Raw genomic sequence first — 21,421 nt, 5'->3', positions numbered from 1 at the left:
AACTTTAATTTGAATTTTGTTTAAAAAGAATACTGTTTCTACAAAGATAATTTAATTCTAATTTCTAGGACACAAACACACAAAAAAATCTCTGTTCAGTATGGGATTGTCCCCCAGGAGACGTCCCCGGGGGAGTGGTCCCCCGGGGGAGTGGTCCCCCGGGGGAGTGGTCCCCCGGGGGAGACGTCCCCCGGGGGAGTCGTCCTCCGGGGGAGACGTCCTCCGGGGGAGTAGTCCTCCGGGGGAGACGTCCTCCGGGGGAGTTGTCAGGTGGGAGTAGTCCCCGGGGAGTTGTCCTCCGGGGGACAAGTCCTAGACCCATTATGTATATGTATAATATGTGTGTGTATATATATATGTGGTGTATATAAATATATAAATACATAAATATATATATATATATATATATATATATATATATATATATATATATATATATATAGTATATATATATATATATATATATGTATATATATATATATATATATATATATATATATATATATATATATATATACTATATATATAGTAATGACTCTGTAGATGCAAGATCGGCTGTGGACGATGACGCGATACCAAACAACACTTACAATTTTACAAGAATCAAAGCAGAACGTACAAAAGGTTGGCTACCAGTGATTTTTATCAATGGATTCCGAAACAAAAATTAAAACTTTGATAACGTTTTTTTTCAGTAATACGTCATTCAGGGTATGAAAATAAAATAGCATGGATAATGAGATTACAAAATGAATATCACAAATGCACAAATGATTATCATATAGATATGTAAAATATATAGTTTATTGAAAGCGAATGTACTGACATTTTTTTCTTAGCAATACTCATTACACAAAATCATTTTCTCTCTGATCGTGACGAACTCCCTACCCCCTCCCCCCTCCCCTCCACCTTCCCATTAAGACAAACCCACATAAATTTTAAAGGACGAATACGGCGAAAGACAGGGTAACCAGGGAACAAACTGGACATTGAATAGCTTAGCATGGACAACACTGCAAAGTGCTACTTACTCCTGTTGATTTATACCCGTAATGCAGATCAGTCGATTGGCTAATTTCCAACAAGAGCTCAACACGAGCTCAGCATGATCAAAGTCACGATAACGACGAATAAATGACAAATCAGTGCACAGCAACATTAACGTGGAGAAAACAATTCAAGACATACTGCGCCCCCTCCCCCCTCCAAAAAAAAAGGACAACAAATCAGCAACATCATTAAATGAAAAACAAGGATGATAATGACGTCAATACAGTGAGGATATCCACACACGTGATTGCTTTTTCTCCCATGTCAGATGGGAAGAATTACATGAGACGTTTACCCGGACGAGGCAGAATTTTCAATTAACCTCACTTCTGATCGTATGTAAACAGAATACGAGTTATCGTGACATTACCCACAATAAATTGCTGAAAATTTAACGTATGTACCCATGATGGTTGCTGATTACTATCCATTTTTGTATGTTTTATTAGAGAACAGCTGTACAACAGGTGTGATTATCTGAATTCCACATACATGTACCAGCATATTAAAAAAAAGACAGAGATCCAATATTGCATTCCGTTCATCGCAGTAGGTATGTGTGCCACTTATATGCAGTCAATCACTATCAACCTTGTAGGAGTCAAAGGAATAAAGGCTATAAACAATACATAAACTGGGACAATTTTGACCAAGGCCATCCCCCCCCCAAAAAAAAAATGAATAAATAAATAAATAAAAAAAATAAATAAATAAAAAATTGAAATTCACTCGCATTACATCATGAGTGTGACTTTTCAACTTCGGCATCATCAGTGCGTACTGACTTGACCTTGCGTACATGTATTATACTTTTGCGTATGACCGGCCCTTTATAGTTACTGCCTGACATTTAACCTCTGTCCTTTCACACAGCGAATAAACTTATACAAATGCACAGACATTACTCGCAGTTGTTGATACTTGTTCTCAATTGGTCAACATCAATCTAGTATATCTTGAGTTGCGAGAAAATGATATTTCAGATCTTGACCTCTACCATAAAACATTTACATAATCGGTCCATCTAGCAAGTCAACCTGTCCCATTACGTCATCATGAGTTTGAGGGCAGGATGAGTGTGTTTATGACGAGAGGAACATTTTTACATAATATGCATATTGTAAACATAGTACCTTTAGGAGACACTTACCTAGAGGAGACGTGTGTGTCTCCATTATGTTTCAATGTTGATAAAATGCAATGGCACAAACGCACTACAGGGAATATGAATATTCATGCTGATGCTATAGTTCCATTTGGTAATACATTTGGTAATTTTGAAATTGAAAATAGACATTAAAAAGTTAATTTAAAATAGGAACATTTGACATACATTAAATTCATCATCAACTTTCAGTTCTTAATTTGTCCTTCATCATTTGATGCAATTACTTCATTACCTTTATTCGAGTTGCATTCCTTCTACAGACGGATTTCACCAAAGGTAATTTTCAGCGTTACAAGAGGCTATTTGCGTCTCCCTGCCCAGCAATAGTAGCACAGCATTGTTAACATGGATTGAAAACCTTTTACAGCACACTATTCCTTTATCATCATACCATGCTACACGGTAGGGTGGTACAGCAGGGCTACAATCCATATTATTTTGTATGAAAATCAGTAAGATTCTTAACAACCCAGGGAAATAGAGTATATTGTGTGTGTCTGGGTCATGAATGCACCTCAACGAGCGAAAATAAAATGCACAAGAGGGAGGCTTTTAAAAGTATTGCAACAAATTAAAGGGAACTGTATTTTAAAGTGAATAGTCTCCAGCACGATAGAACCGTGTGGGGAATATATCAGCTGGTTACCGATAATTTTAAACAAACTCATACATGTAGGCCAACAAAAAAGTGAATTTCACATAGCACACTACAAATGTATACACTGTACCTTAGAATTAAATCAAAGGCTGATGGGGAAATAATGATTGAGACATATTTGCATTTTAAAGGACAAGTTCACCTTCATAAACATAAGGATCGAGAACATGCAACAATATTAGTAGAACACATCAGTGAAAGTTTGAAGAAAATTGGACAATCGATGCAAAAGTTATGAATTTTTTAAATTTTTGTGTTGGAACCGCTGGATGAGGAGACTACTACAGCTTGTGAGTCATATGCGTACAACAGTATAAAGAAAATGTAAAAGAAAATTCAACATATTTTCACTTTTTTCGCATAATAAAAGAGCACTTGACTTGCCTCTTTCTAAAGGCAGGGGGAATAATATTACCCATAACATTTGTCGGTAATGATTCAGGGGAATGTGTACTTTTTTCAAAGTTGTTCATACACTGCAGTAGTCTTCTCATCCAGCGGGTACTGCACAAAAACTTCAAAAATTCATAACTTTTGAACGGATTGTCTGATTTTCCTCAAACTTTCAATGATGCGTTCTACTAATATTGCTACATTCTCTCAATCCTTATGTTTATGAAGGTGAACTTGTCCTTTAAGACTGAAATCCGAAATCATGATATGCCAATCAGATAGTGAAGATGGAGTAAATGCGTAATACATCTGTACATCGCAGAGAGTTGGTTCACATGTCAGTCTGCGCTTTAACTCATAAATTATTATGCACGTGGAATAAAAGTATGAACTACTCAGTACGGATAAAATGCAGTCACTATCATGATACAGAAAAGGTGAAATATGTTAACAGTGGACTGGTCTATCTCCTAATGATATGCACTGAAATGAAAGTAAATGATATGAGAATGATATATTGGGAAATGAAAATGATATGGAAATGATACAAACAATGAATGGTTAATGTTGCATACACAGTATTCCTTTTTTATAAATATACGGAATTATGACTATCACAAGAACACTTGCATTTATCTCCATCATAAAAATCCTCCTATACATGAAACTGCACCAATGGAAACATATTTATCATAGTTCATGCTTCATTTCTCTGACACAATGTACTATAGCAAGCCAGTCCCCCTGTGATCATATACATATACTACTGTATACCCCAACTATTTTGCGAGGTTATCATTTTTGCGGATGTCGCGGGTCAGGTGCTATTCGCGAAATTAAAGACAAGCCAAAAGAATTACTCTGATCCCAGTATGAATGTGATGCACACGTATACATTTTCTCCATTCAGTACAGCACTCCACGATTGCGAATTTAATCACTCGCTATATTGTCGGGAAGTCCCGATTTGCGAAAATGTAGACTCGCTATTCTTATGGCGTATACAGTATCTCTTCTCTCTTCTCTCTCTCTCTCTCTCTCTTTTAACCTGTTGACGACGAGCTTATTTTGCAATAACACCCATTTTCCATAAACACCTGCCCGAGTGTATTCTGGACTCGTCTTCAACCCGTTAAGGGATAAATATTTCACAGTCCTATTGGATACTCATGGGGTGAAAGAGGGAAAGTCTCAACAAACCAGACCTCTGCACTAAATTCAATGCAATTCATTTTTTTTTTCTATCCTTCCCTCTAGCACACCCAAATTGTAATACTGCATGTACCAATGGCTTACTCACAGAGAAATACTATCAGTTTCATATAAAAGTTTATAATTGCTTCAATCTTCATGATAACACGTGTTTGCACTTTATTAATTGAGCACTGATTTAAAAGAGTGGCATTGAATTTTTTCTAAAAAAGTGGCAATTGATATCAAAGCAAGCATTTGTTGACCTCTGTACAAGAGATGTTCATTGTATATTTCCTCAATCTATAGACATATTCATCCGCAACTCCTCGTACACTGTATGTGACGTGAGCTGCAGTGATCCATTGTTTTCTACACCTGACGGTCAAGGTATTTCATGGTTCATGGAGTCCTTATCTTTCGCAAAGAGCGAAAACATCACCAATCCATTGGGGGCTCCATGGAAACGACTCTGTTCTGTTTTCTTGCCCTCTCGGCTGCAAACGTGATGAGGTGGCTCTCGAGCGTGTCATCTGGACCAGTTAGGATCATCGTGGGATCATCGTTCTGAGAGGTAGAGAGATGCCAAATAATGATATATTTTAGCTTACTGACTGTGGAATCACCATTCTGACAGTACCAGAGATAGAGAGAGATGCCAAAGATTGCTACGGTGTCGCAGCAACCTCTTTGCACTGACAGAACAAAGCCTTCAATTCAGCAATGACAATGACAATGACAATGACAATGACAATGACAATGACAATGACAATGACAATGAATTTTATTCTTGAACGGCCCCGCCAGGGGGCATGGAAGAATAACAAACAAGTAAATGTTTTATGGCTAAACAAAGCCATAAATAAAGATGTAATACAGAAAGCATATATATACTATGTACATATAATGAACTTCATAAAGCAAACAACGACAGTTAACAAAAAAACGATCGAATAAGTAAGACAATCAGTACTTAATGGCAAACAGTGACAGTAGTATCCTACAATATATACATGTACAATGTAAAAGGAAAGTAATGACAAGACATCAAAATCTGGCCATTATGATTTGACAGAAACGTGACAATTAAAACTCTTATGTTCTTAGAATTAAAAAGCTGCTTCATTTTCAGCGAGTACAAAATTACTACTTCAAACTTCACAGCAGTGCTGAGCAACTTTACTTTTCTGTTAACTCCTGCACATTTCCACCATTATCTTCCTTTTACATATTTCGTTTTTCACGTTTTAGCAATTCTCGCTATCGCCAATGACGTAAAAAGTACCCGGATGTTGATTTAAGCATCATTTACGGTGCATTATGGGATAGTTCGGGAGCCAAGTCACTTCCGTTCGTACGCGCGTGATACGCGACTAATGCTCTTTACATACAACCGACTGTATTCTTACGTGTAATTACTGTTTCCACAACTTGAATTTTAGCTTTCATATGATTTGAAATTTCTCCATTCTAGAGAAATTCTTGTAAATACGAATATAAACGAACAAATCTACACAAATATCCCCGGCATGCGAGATGTGACGTGGGTGGAGTTTTCGGGTGACTCCAGAGCGCGTGCGACTTGCTTTGAAGAAATTGCTAGATGCTTCGGAGACAGGATAAGTTCGAGATCACGGTTCGTTCCCAATAGTGTTCGCGGCACTTCAACAGAGAACAAATAATAAAAAGATGGGCATTCCATGACGATATCCAGGTGATTTGAAATTTCTCCATTCTAGAGAAATTCTTGTAAATACGAATATAAACGAACAAATCTACAGAAATATCCCCGGCATGCGAGATGTGACGTGGGTGAAGTTTTTGGGTGACTCCACAGCGCGTGGAACTTGCTTGGAAGAAATTGCTAGATGCTTTAGAGACAGGATAAGTTCGAGATCACGGTTCGTTCCCAATAGTGTTCGCGGCACTTCAACAGAGAACAAATAATAAAAAGATGGGCATTCCATGACGATATCCAGGTGGGTGAATATTTTCCAGTACCGATATTATTTTCAGCATATGCCGAGATGACTGATGTGCAAGTCGATTGCAATGATCAAACAGTACCAGTATGTCTAACGTTAGATTGTATGCGTGCGCTGCATGCTATATGCAAGGCCTAGGGCAATGCGGGGGCTATAGCTACAGTATGTATCACACGCCTGGCTGGCTTGGGTACAGCCGCCTACTAGTATCCGTGGCCAGCGCGGCGCTAGGTAAGGTACACGTACGTGCACGCTAGCGCTGTGCAAAATATGCCCCTCACCGGAAGTGCCCGAGTCCCGGAAGTGCACTAAATCTTGACGAAAAAGCCACATCCAGGTACTTTTTACGTCATTGGCGATAGCGAGAATTGTTTGCTTTCTTGGAGAGATACAGTGCCACATTTTTCTCATGGCTTAGCACTGAGGCTGAGAAATCGTAACCCTCCTTTATTCCAATGTGCCACAAATGAGGAAGACAACAACCATTATTGTCATACAAGAAACAAACAAAAAAATGAACAGAACTCATAAGACAAAGAAAGCAAAACAAACTGACTCTTCACATCATTTACCAAACAGTAGATCTCATTCACAACATTTTCAATATCGGGATTACAAAATCCAAACAACAACACACAAAACAAAAATATTATTGGCTCAAGAATATTACTCGGGACTTTTGCTTTGTGTGTATAATAAATGTGCGTTTGAGAACATCAATCCTGTGCATACTTACAGCGACAGCTTCGATAAAGTTGTGCATGAGGAAGAAGTCGGCGCAGCCATGACCGGTCAGTCTTGTTCTCATGGGGGCGATGGACCAGGGATAGATCTCTTTGGTCAGTCTTGTCGTGAAGTCAAACAGATGAATGGACGAACCGCCAGAGTATGTCAGCTCTCCCTGACCAAATGGGAAAAAAAATGGAAGAAGTTCATCATTATTTCTAATCCCTTAGCTATATGCAAATAATTACATCAAGCCTCAAACCAAACCATGTGGGGGTGACAACATTTGTTAACACTGGATCCTCTCTCTAGAACAAGCTTCCTTTCCATATTTGTGCTATCTTCTCAGTTGAACCTTTTAGGACAGCACTGAAAACACTTACACTAAATAAAATTTAACATATGATTATTTGATAACTTCTTTCGTCTTTCTTTCTTTCTTTCCTTTCCTTTAAATCGTTTCTGTTTATTTTGTGTGAGGAATTCCTTGTACCCTTAGAGCACTCAGACAGAGTGGTATTAAAGGGGCACTGCAAATACCCTGTATTGTCATTATCATTACTAATAACAATGTGGGGACCCTGTCCTTCCAGTAATCATTCTTAACCCGTAGAGGACGGTTTGAGTTTGCTACAACACGCATTTCCCTTAGACACCTGCCCGAGTATACTCGGGACTCATCCTCAACGGGTTAAATGGAAGCACTCATAATGGTACGAACATTTTATTCAAGTCTTCCATCTCTTGTTCTTTCCTCTACCTGGCTATTCATCTTCTTCCTTCTTCTTTTATCTTTCTATCTCACTCCATTCTTTCTCTTTCCTCTGTCTTTCTCTTGCTCAGCTACTTTATCCCGTTGGAGACTAGTTTCAAGTAAACTCGGGGAGGTGTCTATACAAAATGTGTGTTATAACAAATCTGCTCGTTTTCTACCATACGTCCAAAAAAAAATACAGCGGGACCCTTCACAACGATAACTTTAAAAATAGTGAATCAATCCAAGTACAATTTCAGGGTACGAAACTCATTGCCCACATCTTACAGAAAACCCCATTCGATTTGCTTCAGTGGTCAAAGAGAAATTAAGAATTTTGTAGAGCATGTCAGGAATCTCTTCCCTCTAAGTTCTGTCTATTGTGTTCACACACAAGATGATCGAAGTGCTAAACTTGGAAGAATCAGACTCATGACATGCTTTACAACAATCTACATTTCTCTGTGACCGCTTAACCAAATTAAATGGGGTTTTCTGCAAAACAGAGCTAAGATGTTATATTTTAAGACCCTGATGTAGCATTAACACAGTTTAATCATATTGGATGTTATCAATGCGAAAATCTGATTGTAAGTTTTTTGGGGGACATACTGTACAGGTTGACTGGCAACTGAGAAATTCATCTTTCTGAATATACAAAATGTGTGTTATATCAAATCTGCTCGTTTTCTTCAGGTCAATTGGCGTCTGGGAAATTCTGCTTATAATGTGTCTGCCATTCTAATGAGACAACTTATAAAGGGTGCAAAGGTGGCCAGTCCCATAACAAAGGCCACTGTCAATTAACAGAGATTGGGATGACTACAATCTAGGTAAAGCCTTTTTATTGGCAATAGGTATTAGGACACTAATGAGGACAGGCAAATGGGGGGCACTGAGGATTAAGAAAATTTGGAAATAACAATATACTGGCAATTCCTATTACAACAAAGTCCTCGGGACTGGCAATTTTCTTTCATTACATTAAAATTTCGCCACAGCCGAACAGTAAAGTATATTAAGGTGATTATACATATGATGATTTTGGGACCTGAAATTTTTCTTTTGTGGTAACAGGAATTTTGTTATGAAAGTCTTTGTTTATAAGAGGAGTGCACTGTACTCTGAGAAGCAATATAGTCTGTTTTAACTCTCACAGTGTGAAGTTTGTTGGCCTCGTAGTGAAGTAGCGTCACCCTTTCATACCTTTGTGCCGAATATCCGGACTTGTCTCTCGCAAATTTTCTCGGTGAATGCTACCATCGTCAGCGATGCTGTTCTCCCGCCTTCGAAAAACATATTCACAACCTTGGAATAAGAGAGAGTAAAAGAGTAGAGTCAACCATCTTACAAAACACAAACGAACACATGAAGAAAAAGAGGTTCCCAAGTGCAATAGGGAAATTATAATAATTTTCTTTGCATACATTTAAGTGAAGAAAAATGATTTCTACATGAAAGAGAGTTTATATCACTTTCTTGACAGGACAAGACAATTACTTTTCAGGAACTTAGTAGCCCTGTTTTTCATAATAATTCCATGCAAATCTTTACTGCATCTGATCTGCATAATCAAGGAACAATACTAGTATCAATCTTTCTTGAAAATAAGTGAAATATTACATTTCATTATAGTCTTTTATGCTCGGTTTTATGGAGATATTTGACTATTTGGCCTATTTGATTGAAACTATCTCATGCTGAAGCAGAGAATTTATCTACAACCAGTGTAAAAGGTCCTTACAAATATATTCAAGTACTCAGTAGTTGATTCTAGCAAAAGATTTCTTCAGAAGGAAAAAGTACATTGGGTACAGTGCAAGATTATCCAAACAATGGGTTCACTTTTTGTGAAAAGAGTAAAATTTGCTAGGCTTCACTATAAGATCAATGGACACAGACATGACGACTGTACAAACATTTGTAAGAAAACAAGAATGTGGCAATTTAAATGTCAAATAAAGCATACCGGTGAGTCAGAGAAACTGACAATTCTGCAGTAGATTGACTCCTCTCTGCATACATCATACTCACCTGGTTGTCACACACGTCGTTGTCGCTTTCGTACACGCATCTTCCGTACGGCCCGGTCTCCAGAGCCTCCTTGACCGATTCTGGTGTTGGGACGTCTGTAATAATCGACACAGGCCACCCTACATTGCCCTATATGGAATCAGAGACATTGAAGATATTTAAGAGATCTCTGGTTAAAATCTTCTGTACATCTCTCTGTCACTTCTACGCAGTGTCAACAGAAATGCAATTCACAAGACTACTGGTATATCTTTATGACAATATTAAACATTTCTCTTATTGTCACTGTCTTGAGTGATGTACAAATAATATGAAGCCATGTGGGAAATCCATTTCTACCTCTACCAAGGAGGTTACATTTTAGTCTGTCTAGCTGTTTGCTTTTAATATTTGCCTGTTTTGCAAAATAACTCAGAGTTACAAATGTATTTCGATGACATTTGGATGACATTTTCAGGAAAAGTTGATAATGACACAAGTAAGAAATGATTGAATTTTGGCAATGATGTGGAACACTGTCTTGCTCCTTGATTTTTTTTTTTTCATTTTTGAAGGATCTTTTATCACTGGGAAATAGGGCCAACAAATGAGATGATTCAAGCTGCCTGTATGTGGGGCGCGCATATCTGAGTGAGCACTCGAGGTACATCAAGAAGCTAGGGTAAACACTAGAAAGGATTCTGTATCGTTGGGCAATAGGGCCATTTTTAGCAGATGACGACTGCGTGTATATGGGAGAAAATGAGCTGCTTGGAAGAGGAGCAGTTTTGACTTGGGGTAGATAAGACCACAGACTTTCAGTCCTGAGGTCCCTTGTTTGAGATCTCTAGCAGCAGCAGCTGTGTCCTTAATATCAAAGGCACTTTATCCCCATCACCCAGGCCTTCTGAGAGGACTTGAAGCTGTCTGCACTGTGGTTATTTGCAAACAGGCATCCATTGCTTTCATGTTAAACAAGTCATAATAAATTATTTCAGCTCAATTCAATTGGTGTTATACATCCCCCCCCCCTCCCCCATAAAATCTGAAATATTTTTCTAGTATTACCACTGCTCCTACTGCCACTTTTGGTCTCATTATCATTAATGCGATGGGAGGTAACCATTTTTACTCCCCTGACCAGAGAGATGTAAGGTTAAGCATCATGCCACACTGTAATGAGGTTGCTTGCACTCGGCTGCATTGAAAGTCGGGTTCTTTTCATACTTGTGGTTTTGAGAATTACAAACTGTACCACAGAGGCCCAAGTATGATGAATTTCTGATCTATCAGCATCTTCAAAAATGTTTCTTCCTAAATATTGCAGTAGTGTTGGATGTTGAACTGGTCTAATATCTGCAAAGGTACCCTGCTCTTTCTATACATGTAACTGTATAGATACGAACTGTTCAATGTGATGCACAGATAATAATTTGCAAGTACATGATACACCTACCATTAGTACATTTCCAAGGTAGAGTTTCTTCGCTGAGTATGGACATGATGTCTCGATACTACAGTCTGTACATCTCGATCCGGCACCCGCTGGCTGTGCAAGATTAAAAGATGGAATTAACCAAGAATTCAAGGAATAATATACTACACCAAAGAAACAATGTGATAGATTATACAGTTTATACTAACATTTGAATCTTGCACGGGAAAAATACAAGCGACAGAAAACAAAACAAAAACAGATATTTTCTGTGACTGTGATTTAGTAAGTATATAGTCACTGGACATTTAACAGAAATACAATATTTCACTGCAGAATAAGAACCGAAACAAATACTAATGAGTATGGAATGTAATAACTGGGTTCACAGTTACAATAAGGCTAAGTTTTGTCCTACACTAATTAGTTTGACTAGTTAGTCTTGACTCTTAAAGGACAAGTTCACCTTCATAGACATGTGGATTGAGTGAATGCAGCAATATTAGTAGAACACATCAGTGAAAGTTTGAGGAAAATCCGACAATCCGTTCAAAAGTTATGAATTTTTAAAGTATCTGCGTAGTCACTGCTGGATGAGAAGACTACTATAGTGTATGATGTCATATGCGTACAACCATATAAAGAAAATCAAACGAGAATTTCACAAAACTTTACTTTTTGAATGAAGTGAACATTTCTTCGACTTGTTACTGACATATGTTAAGAGTAATATTATTCCCCCTGCCTTCTGAAAGAGAGAAGTCAAGTGTTCTTTTGTTATGCGAGAAAAGTGAGAATATGTTGAATTTTCTTTATTCTTTCTTGATATCGTTGTACTCATGTGACATCACAAGCTATAGTAGTCTTCTCATCCAGCCTTGTGTGAGCAGAAACTTCAAAAATTCATAACTTTTGAACGGATTCTCGGATTTTCCTCAAACTCTCACTGATGTGCTCTACTAATATTGCTGCATTCACTCAACCCACATGTCTATGAAGGTGAACTTGTCCTTTAAGTGGTTCCACGAACCTTACCTTGTTTTCTCGCCTGAAATGCTGTAATGACCCAAATGAAGAAACTTGTTGACATCTAAAAGTGGAAACACAAGAAGAGATGAACAATAATCAAACAACATTCAAGCAATAATTATAATTTTAAAAAACTCTACAACTGTCTTCAACTTTAGTGAGAAAGGGGTAATTTATGGGTGAGAAAGAAAACAAGTGTTTAATTGATAAACATTGTAGTCAATTTTGTAATTTCATAAAAAAGTTTGATTACTTGCTAGTTTGAAATGTATCACACTCAAGCACACCTATACCATCAAAATTAACATTAAACAACATCCAAATCATCATCATCACATTGCATTTTATAATTCATAATTATGGGAAGTAAAAAGATTTTATAAAAAAACTGTCAGACCATGTCTGTCATTCACTCTGATAATGGAAGCATAACAAGCTGAGAGGGATGAATTCCATAACCACAGGTTAATCTTTAAGTGTGCACATGAAAACAAAAACAAAACACAACTAGAAACCCTGCTATGGTGACTGGTATGCCTCCGCCATAATGCATAGTTCTCCCTATCGGTCTATGCACGTCAACAATGTTGAGATGATAGTTTCACTTCAATGGCAAAAAGAAAAGTAAATAGAATGATGGACAGAAGGATGGACAGATAACCTGAAAACATTATGCCTCCAATGACACTTTGTGGTGGAGGCATAAAAAAAAACTCGCTGCAACATACTTATTTTCCCCCATCCACCAGTGTATGAGGTCGACGTCGTGGCAGCATTTTGCGAGCAACGAGAAAGTCGAGTCATCTTCCCTGCGCCAGTTGCCACGGACGTACGAGTGTGCAAAGTGGTAGAAACCAACCTGACATCGACGGTAGCAATGCAAATGTGAAAACAGAGACACTGCATGAAATACCATCAATGGGCACTCAGCTTAATAATACATGTACTTCTTCACTGCAAATGGTAAAAGGTGCAATTAGATGTTTTGTACAGCTGGGAAAATAGTATGTCCTTTTCATAAGTTTAATATCCTTTTCATAAGTTTAATATCCTTTGTGACTGGCAAATAATCAATATTTTTGGGCATCTTTTGTCATTCAACAAGGTTTTATTCTATCATTCTCTTTATTTCAATGATCTTTCATACAATCCCTCTCTTCACTCTTTTTTTTTTTCATTTCAGTTATCTTTTACATAACATGAACAGTAAAGCCCAGGGTACTTTTCGACAGAGTACAAAGCATGATGCTTACATAACAGATTAAAGAATCACAGAATAGACACATAAAAGGAAATGAAAATGATCATGATAAGACACAATATGCAATGCACACATATATGGGGATATCTCCATCTAAAACCCCATCTTTTTTAAAATGCTATCACAATGATGACTACCATCTTTCTCATTCTTGTCTTCTATTAAAGTGTAAAATGCATTCAATGGCAAAATCTTTTTCTGTAAATGCTTACAGGTAGTAACTTGAGCCAAACTGGACAAAATAATGCATTAACCTGTTCCTCTCGCAATTTCTCAAGATTTTATTTTATTTCAAGGTAGGCCATCCAGCATGAAGTGCAGCAAATCATATTTCCAAAGAAAGCTTGATACTCTTCAAAGCAGGAAGATGCTGAAATCAGAAAACTGATTATATCTAGCCTTCGGGATGATGAGTCATGCAAGACTAGAGTGACCCTCAGGTGCTCACAGGTTCTAGATGCTGGATGTTAACGACTTCACCGATGGCCCCCGATGTTATGAGTTCCTTGATCTTCTTGGTGGGTGGGAAGTGTCTAAGGACGTGGCACACTGCTAGGATGACGTTGTTCTCCTTACACGTCCTGACAATCTCTCTACAGTCCTCCTCCGTGACCTGTAGGTCAAAGGTGAGAGAATGAGAGGGTCAGCTGAGGAAGAGTTCACCAGGTTCTAATAACCTCCGCCAAGGGAGGAGGTTATGTTTTCATTGCCGTTTGTTTGTCCGTGTGCAAAATAACTCAAAAAGTGGTGTACGGATTTGGATGAACCTCACAGGGAAGGTTGAGAATGATACAAAGGAACATATGATTAAATTTTGGTAGTGATCTGGGAATTTTTTTTGAATTTCATAAAGTTCAACATGAATTTTCAATATTTTGGGAGGTAGGGTCAATGAACTTGGGAGTTCAAGCTGCATACAGTAGCATTTGAGGTTTTCATAGCACACTAAAGTGCATGCTCTAGTCTCTGCTAGGGTGAGGCGCGCTGCACACCTGGAAGATGATGATGTATTATACAAAAGACTGGGAAATCGGGCGACTTTCAGCATGCATACGTATGAGTGGAAATCACTGGTCTCTATGCATGAACAAGATCAGTGGTGGAAATGAGCTGCTTGGTGGAGGTCTGTGCTCTCAGAGTGCTTCTCTAGTTATCTCATGTGGTCTGTTGTCATTGCATGTGGCGAGGTGACAGTATCGTATATGTTCACTAAGAATATGTCTGTGTGTCTGTACTGGCGGCTACTTCTAGAACTTAAATATACTTCATAAGGCTTTTAGCTCACTGCATGACATACAAATTGTTAAGTGACATGTCAAGCAAAATGTGGGATGAGGGACTTTGCAAGTGGTCTTACCATCAATGGGATCAGAAAAGATAGTTTCATGGTACAAATTGGCACAGACCCATCAATTTTACATTCAAAGCTTGTATTCTCTAAGAAACAATCTTAGAATCAGGTTAAGTCTTGCATTTAAAACTATTTTGAGCAGTTGAGGACGGTTTAATTTTGCTGCAACACGCATTTTCCACAGACGCTTGCCCGAGTATACTCAGGACTCGGCCTCAACGGGTTAATTAGATGGAAAACAAGATTCCCCTTTGGTATAAAAAAAAATGAAATCTGTCATAATTTCCAAATCTTTTCTGCTTCAGGCCATTGCATCCTCAAGGGTTTGATGATTGGTTGGTATCTGGTAATTATTTGATGATCTCCTGATATCTGATAACTGTCAGATGGCTTGTCACATATCAATAGTATTTTTCGTTTCCCCTTTGGACCCTACAATGTATCTGCACTGATTGTCAACCCCAACAAAAATCGATATACTAATGACATACAATTACTAAGGGCTAGATACATGCAAAAATATATGAGTTCTTACGAGAAACATAACAAGGGGTAGTAATGACGACACTTCGTTACAATTTCAGATAACTTTTGTTCCAGAGTTGATAATAAAAGGGTTCATTGCCTCTGTTGCTCTGGTTCAAATAAGAAAAAAAAAATAGTAACAGAGGAAATTTGAAGCCTCACTTACTGCCATGGGCTTTTCCAGTAGAACATGATAACCCTTTGCAGCACACGCTATAGCAGGTTTCCTGGAAAGAGAAGAAAATAGAAAAATTATGATAATGAAAATGTAACTCAAAGATATAATGTCCTTGCACCCTTTTGGGCAGAGGCATAACAACTATAGAATTTTTTTTACAATCCATGTTGAGAAATAAAGAACAGTCGAACGACAATATCAATTAAAGTTGGATGAAAGTCATGAAATATGGTGAAAATGAAACAAATTATGAAATCACAAAACCTCATGTATTTTCAATAATGTCTACATTGTTAACCATTACATAGGCAAGGTGGATTAGCACTGAGCATTAATTAATTCCATTGCCTCAATGTAGTCTCATTTCTCACATTACTGCATGTGACATTGAACATTAGATATCAACTGTCCAGTATCTCATCATAATTATGTCCAGGCTTATGCTGACAATGGTGTCCCACAAAACAACACAGATTTGATAACAAATGATAAAGTAACAATTTTTTTTTTGGTCACTTACTTTATGATGTCTGTCTGGAGTAGCAATGATTGCAGCATTGGCAAATTTGCTCTGAGCCAAAAGCTCCCTCCAGTCTAGGAAGTTTGAGATAGAAAGAGATAGAGGGCAAAATAGACAGAGAGAGCGAGAGAATAGAGATACAAGGAATACTAAACAATGTACAAGAGGGCATTCACTGGCACACACTGCAGACAAAGAAAATATGAATCCAGATGCAAGCACATAATTCCTCACAACAAAGCAAAGCATGCAAGTGTTTGCACTTGGCATGAAAACACAGCTAAAATCCCACTCATCAATGAATTGGATTTATTTGCAAGTAAACATTGATAAGGCAGAGGTAACAAATTCACACATTAATGTGTATGCTCCTTTTTTTCACACTACCTCCCCCCCCCCCCCAACAAAAAATAAATAAATAAAATTGACAGTACATGTATTGATAAAAGTCTCTATCATGTCAAAGGCATGCCATGATTCAATTTACTCTTTAACTTGTGACGATGAGCTGATCTGCTTTAGCACGCATTTCCCATAGACACCAGCCCGAGTATACACAGGACTAGTCTTCAACAAGCTAATATGGCTATGACAAAATTAGAGAATGCTATATAAAAAAAAAAAAAAGTCTTCAGCTAATTCCAAGACCACTATTAGGGGATTGTCCATTTTAGCAAATGCAAATCCAGCAAATTCACTTGATTGTCTGCAGAATACTTACAACAATTAAGATCTACATGTAGCTGGTCATGTTTACAGTACTTCTCTCACTCATTTTCTAGTTTATGATGCTTGGATGGAAGCAAACACAATATCCAACACACAATGCAAATACCAAGGCCAGGTTTTAGCAAAGAAATGCTTTATATCAAGGAATTTCCTCACGTTTTACTTCTTTACCCCCTTATATGTATGGTTGTCAGTTTGTTTGTTCAATTACATGCTTACCTTCAAATACATTTTCTGGAGGAATGTCTAAGACTTTCTGCATGTGTGTCCTCACAAATTTTCTGGGGTCTGCCACACCAACGATCTGAAAAAAAAAAAGAATGAAAAGAATAAAATGCCTACAGCAGTAATGTACATGATTGGTAATATCATTGTGTCTCATCCAAAAGCTCTTAACCCTAAAAAGACTGGGGTATTTTGGTAGCTGGAAAGACTGGGGGGAGGGCCTTTAAAGGGCCCCCCTGAGATCTCGGCCGTGGATCCCGCGATCACCGCGAAAATTTGCACAATGGTAGTGTGCGACGTATTCTGCAAGATCACATAATCAGATTTTTCAAAATAATCTTCTTTTATTATATATCAATTAATTATGCTAATTTATGCAAAAATCAGACTTTTTGGTATTAATCAGTAAATAAAGTTCCAAAAGTGCAAATTTTTGGTCCAAATACTCTTTGTGGCATTCTTAGCAAATGTACTTGGAAAAAAATTCGGTATCAAATTCAATTTCTTATGTATTTCCTTGTTTTTTGACCTTTTGTTTTTGTCTTTTTTTCAGCAAAATTTTATGTCAGACGTTTTTGAAGAACAATACTGCTAAAACAAATTGATTTCAGCCATAATGAGTAAAAATAAGCATATTCATATGAACCATGTGAAAAATATCAATTTGCATTCACTTTGTACACAAAATCACGTTTTGGAGCCATTTTCAGTCCGATGTGCATGTACAAAAAGTTACATAATATCAGAACCATAACCCCGAGCGTCACAAATTTGGTGTCAAAATGTGTGGGAAACTCAAAAGAAAAAAAGTCATAGAGCATCGCGGTGAAAGCAATGCGCGTTGCCGAGTATTCGCACAAAATGTTGAGGGGGGGCCTTTTAGGCCCCCCCCCCCCCCAGTCTTTTTAGGGTTAATGGAATATGTATACTCCATAGCCAAAGCATGCAACAGTTCTTCTGTTTTCAGTGAATGTCAGGAGCTGGACAACAAACCAACTGGGGAGCAAAAAGTCATTTCTAAGGTATTGAATACAGCAGATTGATAAATGATTCCATTAAACTTCAGCCCAAGGAAGGTCAATCAATCAGGCCTAATCCTCTGCACATTCACAGTCATTTTGTTCTGTTTTGCTTTGTTTTATTTCACATTTATTTGATAAAATCAGAATGCTCATGAGATGAAAACCCATTCAGAGATTTTTTTTTTTAAATATACCATCACGAGACAGGTAGGCATTTCCTTTCACATCACTGACCTTTAGTCTGTCTGGAAGGTCAAGAGCATAGCTGGCATACGTCTGACCTCTGTTGCCGGCCCCGATGACAATCGCCGTGACCAGCTTCTCTGATTTTGCATTTTCCTCGCTGCCGTCGGCCATTTTCTCTTCTGTCTCCCCTTGGCTGCTCGGTGTTTCTGTGCTAGGTGCTGTTTCTGCAAGGCATTTTAGGCAATGTGTATACATCTATTTAGTCATCAACCCTTTGTATGTCACAGACTAAGGGTCCCATCCAATACTGTATGCATTATCAAATTGGAAATATAAGAGGTGAAAATAACTACAGTGACCACAAAGATTGGAATAGTGTACTGTTTAACGATCTTGTTCAAGTCACTTTGTGAATTGTTCAAACTCCGACATTTTGGCTACTAGGGTTTGAACCAAATATTTGTGTTGAAAAGTAATGTTTTAAGAGAGCTCCCTCATACCGTGTCCACGTCACACATCCGCCATTTTACTCCTTTGCATGTGAATCGTTCAAACTTGCATAACTGTCCTCTCAAGTTCACTTACAGTTAGCCTTCATGCCATGATGCTTGTGTAAAACAGTTAAGTTGAAGGTTGACTCCTTTCCCAATCCAGTTTGGTAATTAGTTCAGTTTGCATCAATAGGTCTTTAGGTTGTCATGCTTCTCATTTGACTACAGTACCTTCTCTTTTTCTCTGACCGCCTTCAATCCTTTCCTATTCAGATGTGTTCATTCAGTGCATCCTTTTCAACATTCTGTGGTAGGTATTTACCTCAGATGGTTGGGCCGTCTTCATTCCACTTGCTTTCATTGGTACTTAGGGTGAATTAGATTCTTACAGTCCATTTACTCTCCTCAGTTACTCTTACAATGTACCTCTAAGTTGGTTCTCTTGGTTAATTTGAATATATATGCAAAGATGCAGATGTTCTTTATGCAAATTATGTCCACCATGGTGAACTTTGCTGAGAGGACAAGCAGCCTCAGAATAAATCAGTGCACCTCAGGATGACTTCAGGGCTGCAAGACTCATTCTATCATCATACCTGTATCCAACATCATGTAGGATGCCAGATGTAGCACTTCTAAAAGTGAATACTGTTTTTACAAAGTTGCTACGCCATAAAATTGAAAAGGAGGAATGATGGTTTCACAGGGGCTGGGTAGGTCGCAACTACTCTTCTATATAATGGGTAGCAAAGGTCAAGGCTTTCTCTGGGACTCTGCTCACAGCACAAACGAGCACTACAAGATAAATTAAATTTTTTACTGAAACCAACTTCTTGTAGACATCAAATCTTACTGATGATTATAGTGATGTCAGACCCTGTTGTTGTGTTTTTTGTTTTTGTTTGTTGTTTGTTGTTTGTTGTCGTTGCTGTTTGTGTGTATGTGTGCATGCGTGTGTGTGTTTTGCTGATGCTGATGAGTGATGTTAATGTAGACCGCGATCCATTGATATAAACTCAGACCGGCAGTGGGTATGGTGGAAATCAATTTATACATGTGGGCATCATCATAGGTACTGCAGCCTGCAGGTAGATCTAAAAAATCTACTACACTTTGTAGTATAATTGCATGGAGTAGTCAGACTATGCCAAGGGCTAGGCTGCCAACATTGGAAACAAGTTGAGAGTGAGACTCCCATAGGCCAATGCTGTAATTTAGGAGTCAAAATGAGTGAGATCACTAGAAATGCATGCAAATGAAATAAAGTTTTAGAGTGAGAAAGGACCAAAATGAGTGAGTCTCACTCTCAATGAGTGAGAGTTGGCAGCCCTGCTATGCACATCATGATCATTTCACGTTGGATACAAATTGTATTAGATCTCCTATAGCTCTATGTTAGCTTGCGTAAACTAAACCAACATCATGCAAAATTAAACAAACAAAAACAACAATCTTCAGACAAATGAACACCCGATGAAAGCTAAACTTTATAGATCTATCGTCATTACCAGTAGCAGTACCAGTTGCGTGTTTTTTACATCAAATTAAATTCACTGTTATTCTAACTTTTGTTAGTGCGACTCCGCGTTCCGCAAGAAACTGCTGTATCTACCTAACTGTGAGTGTAACTGTTAGCAAAGCTCCATGGTGTTAGTATATTACAAACGTTTGTCGGGTACCGGGTCTACGGTACAGTGATGCATGATGTTGTAGACGGTCACGTTAAACATGGTCAAATAACAAACACAAATATTATCGTGTGGGACTGCATTGTCGATTGATTGGGGGTTGGTACTCGGGCGCAGGGCCCTCGGAGAGAAGGCCTACGTTTCCACTTATTTGACGATTTGGGGGGCGAAAATCATATACACGGCTCGGAATAAAATGAAAGAAAATGAGAAAATAAAAGACAAGTAATCACGAAAGCTACATAGGAGGCTACAGTTGTCTACGTACCTCTATTCATAGCTGCACCTCGGAACTACTTGTAGTTTCTGGGACCCCATCGATCGATCTATCGATCGTTCGTTCGATGGTGATCGTTTTGCGATTTACTGACACACAAGCCACCCCCCCCCCCCCCCCCTCTCCCTGTCACCCATGCATGACCTACCATCTTGTACAGGGCTATTTACCCCAGGCCTGGGCATTTTCCTAATCCTGAACTTAATCCTAACCTTAACCCTTGGAAACTCTAACCCTAAACCCATACATGTAGGGTACTAAATTATTGTTCACTTTATCTTAAATATATATATATTTTTTTGTTATTTAAAAAAAAATATATATATATATATATATTGTTTATCACTGTGAGTAGTATTTTCATAACCGGGGTGTAATTGCCTTGATACGCCGCCTGTACATCATGACTTCCACTGGTGAGCTATAGTCATGCATGCAAGGGAACCCCCCCCCCCCCATCACCACCAAAGATCAACAACAACAACAACAACAACAACAACAACAACAACAACAACAACATTATTATTATTATTACAACAACAATTCAGGACCTAAAAAGGAGA

The 21,421-nt window shown here is 38.1% G+C and overlaps 1 protein-coding gene across 1 annotated transcript; it reads right to left on the bottom strand.

Annotated features, from left to right (window-relative positions):
• Window positions 1–9,128: 9,128 nt before the first annotated feature.
• On the bottom strand, window positions 9,129–20,898 carry LOC139711906 (2,7-anhydro-N-acetylneuraminate hydratase-like). The gene is made up of 11 exons (XM_071623752.1): window positions 20,850–20,898; window positions 18,451–18,626; window positions 17,189–17,273; window positions 16,245–16,314; window positions 15,709–15,772; window positions 14,115–14,279; window positions 13,134–13,264; window positions 12,412–12,466; window positions 11,398–11,490; window positions 9,963–10,091; window positions 9,129–9,236 (listed from the first exon to the last, which is right to left on the bottom strand). The coding sequence occupies exons 1-11, from the start codon at window positions 20,857–20,859 to the stop codon at window positions 9,129–9,131; spliced, it is 1,086 nt and encodes a 361-aa protein (XP_071479853.1). The 5' UTR covers window positions 20,860–20,898.
• Window positions 20,899–21,421: the final 523 nt, after the last annotated feature.

This window comes from Diadema antillarum, unplaced genomic scaffold (genome assembly GCF_040938485.1).
Source record: "Diadema antillarum isolate AM-2024a unplaced genomic scaffold, OU_Dant_1.0 seq00001728_RagTag, whole genome shotgun sequence".
NCBI classification, from domain to species: Eukaryota; Metazoa; Echinodermata; class Echinoidea; order Diadematoida; family Diadematidae; genus Diadema; species Diadema antillarum.
This window is presented reverse-complemented; position numbering and strand designations above follow the sequence as displayed.

What these genes read in the sequence shown, in the direction of transcription:
- LOC139711906 (XM_071623752.1), bottom strand. An exon ending in ACCTTCCAGACAGACTAAAG is followed by an intron (nt 17,274 to 18,450) that starts GTCAGTGATGTG and finishes TTTTTTTTTCAG; the next exon opens with ATCGTTGGTGTGGCAGACCC. An exon ending in ACGACGTGTGTGACAACCAG is followed by an intron (nt 9,237 to 9,962) that starts GTGAGTATGATG and finishes TCTTATTCCAAG; the next exon opens with GTTGTGAATATGTTTTTCGA.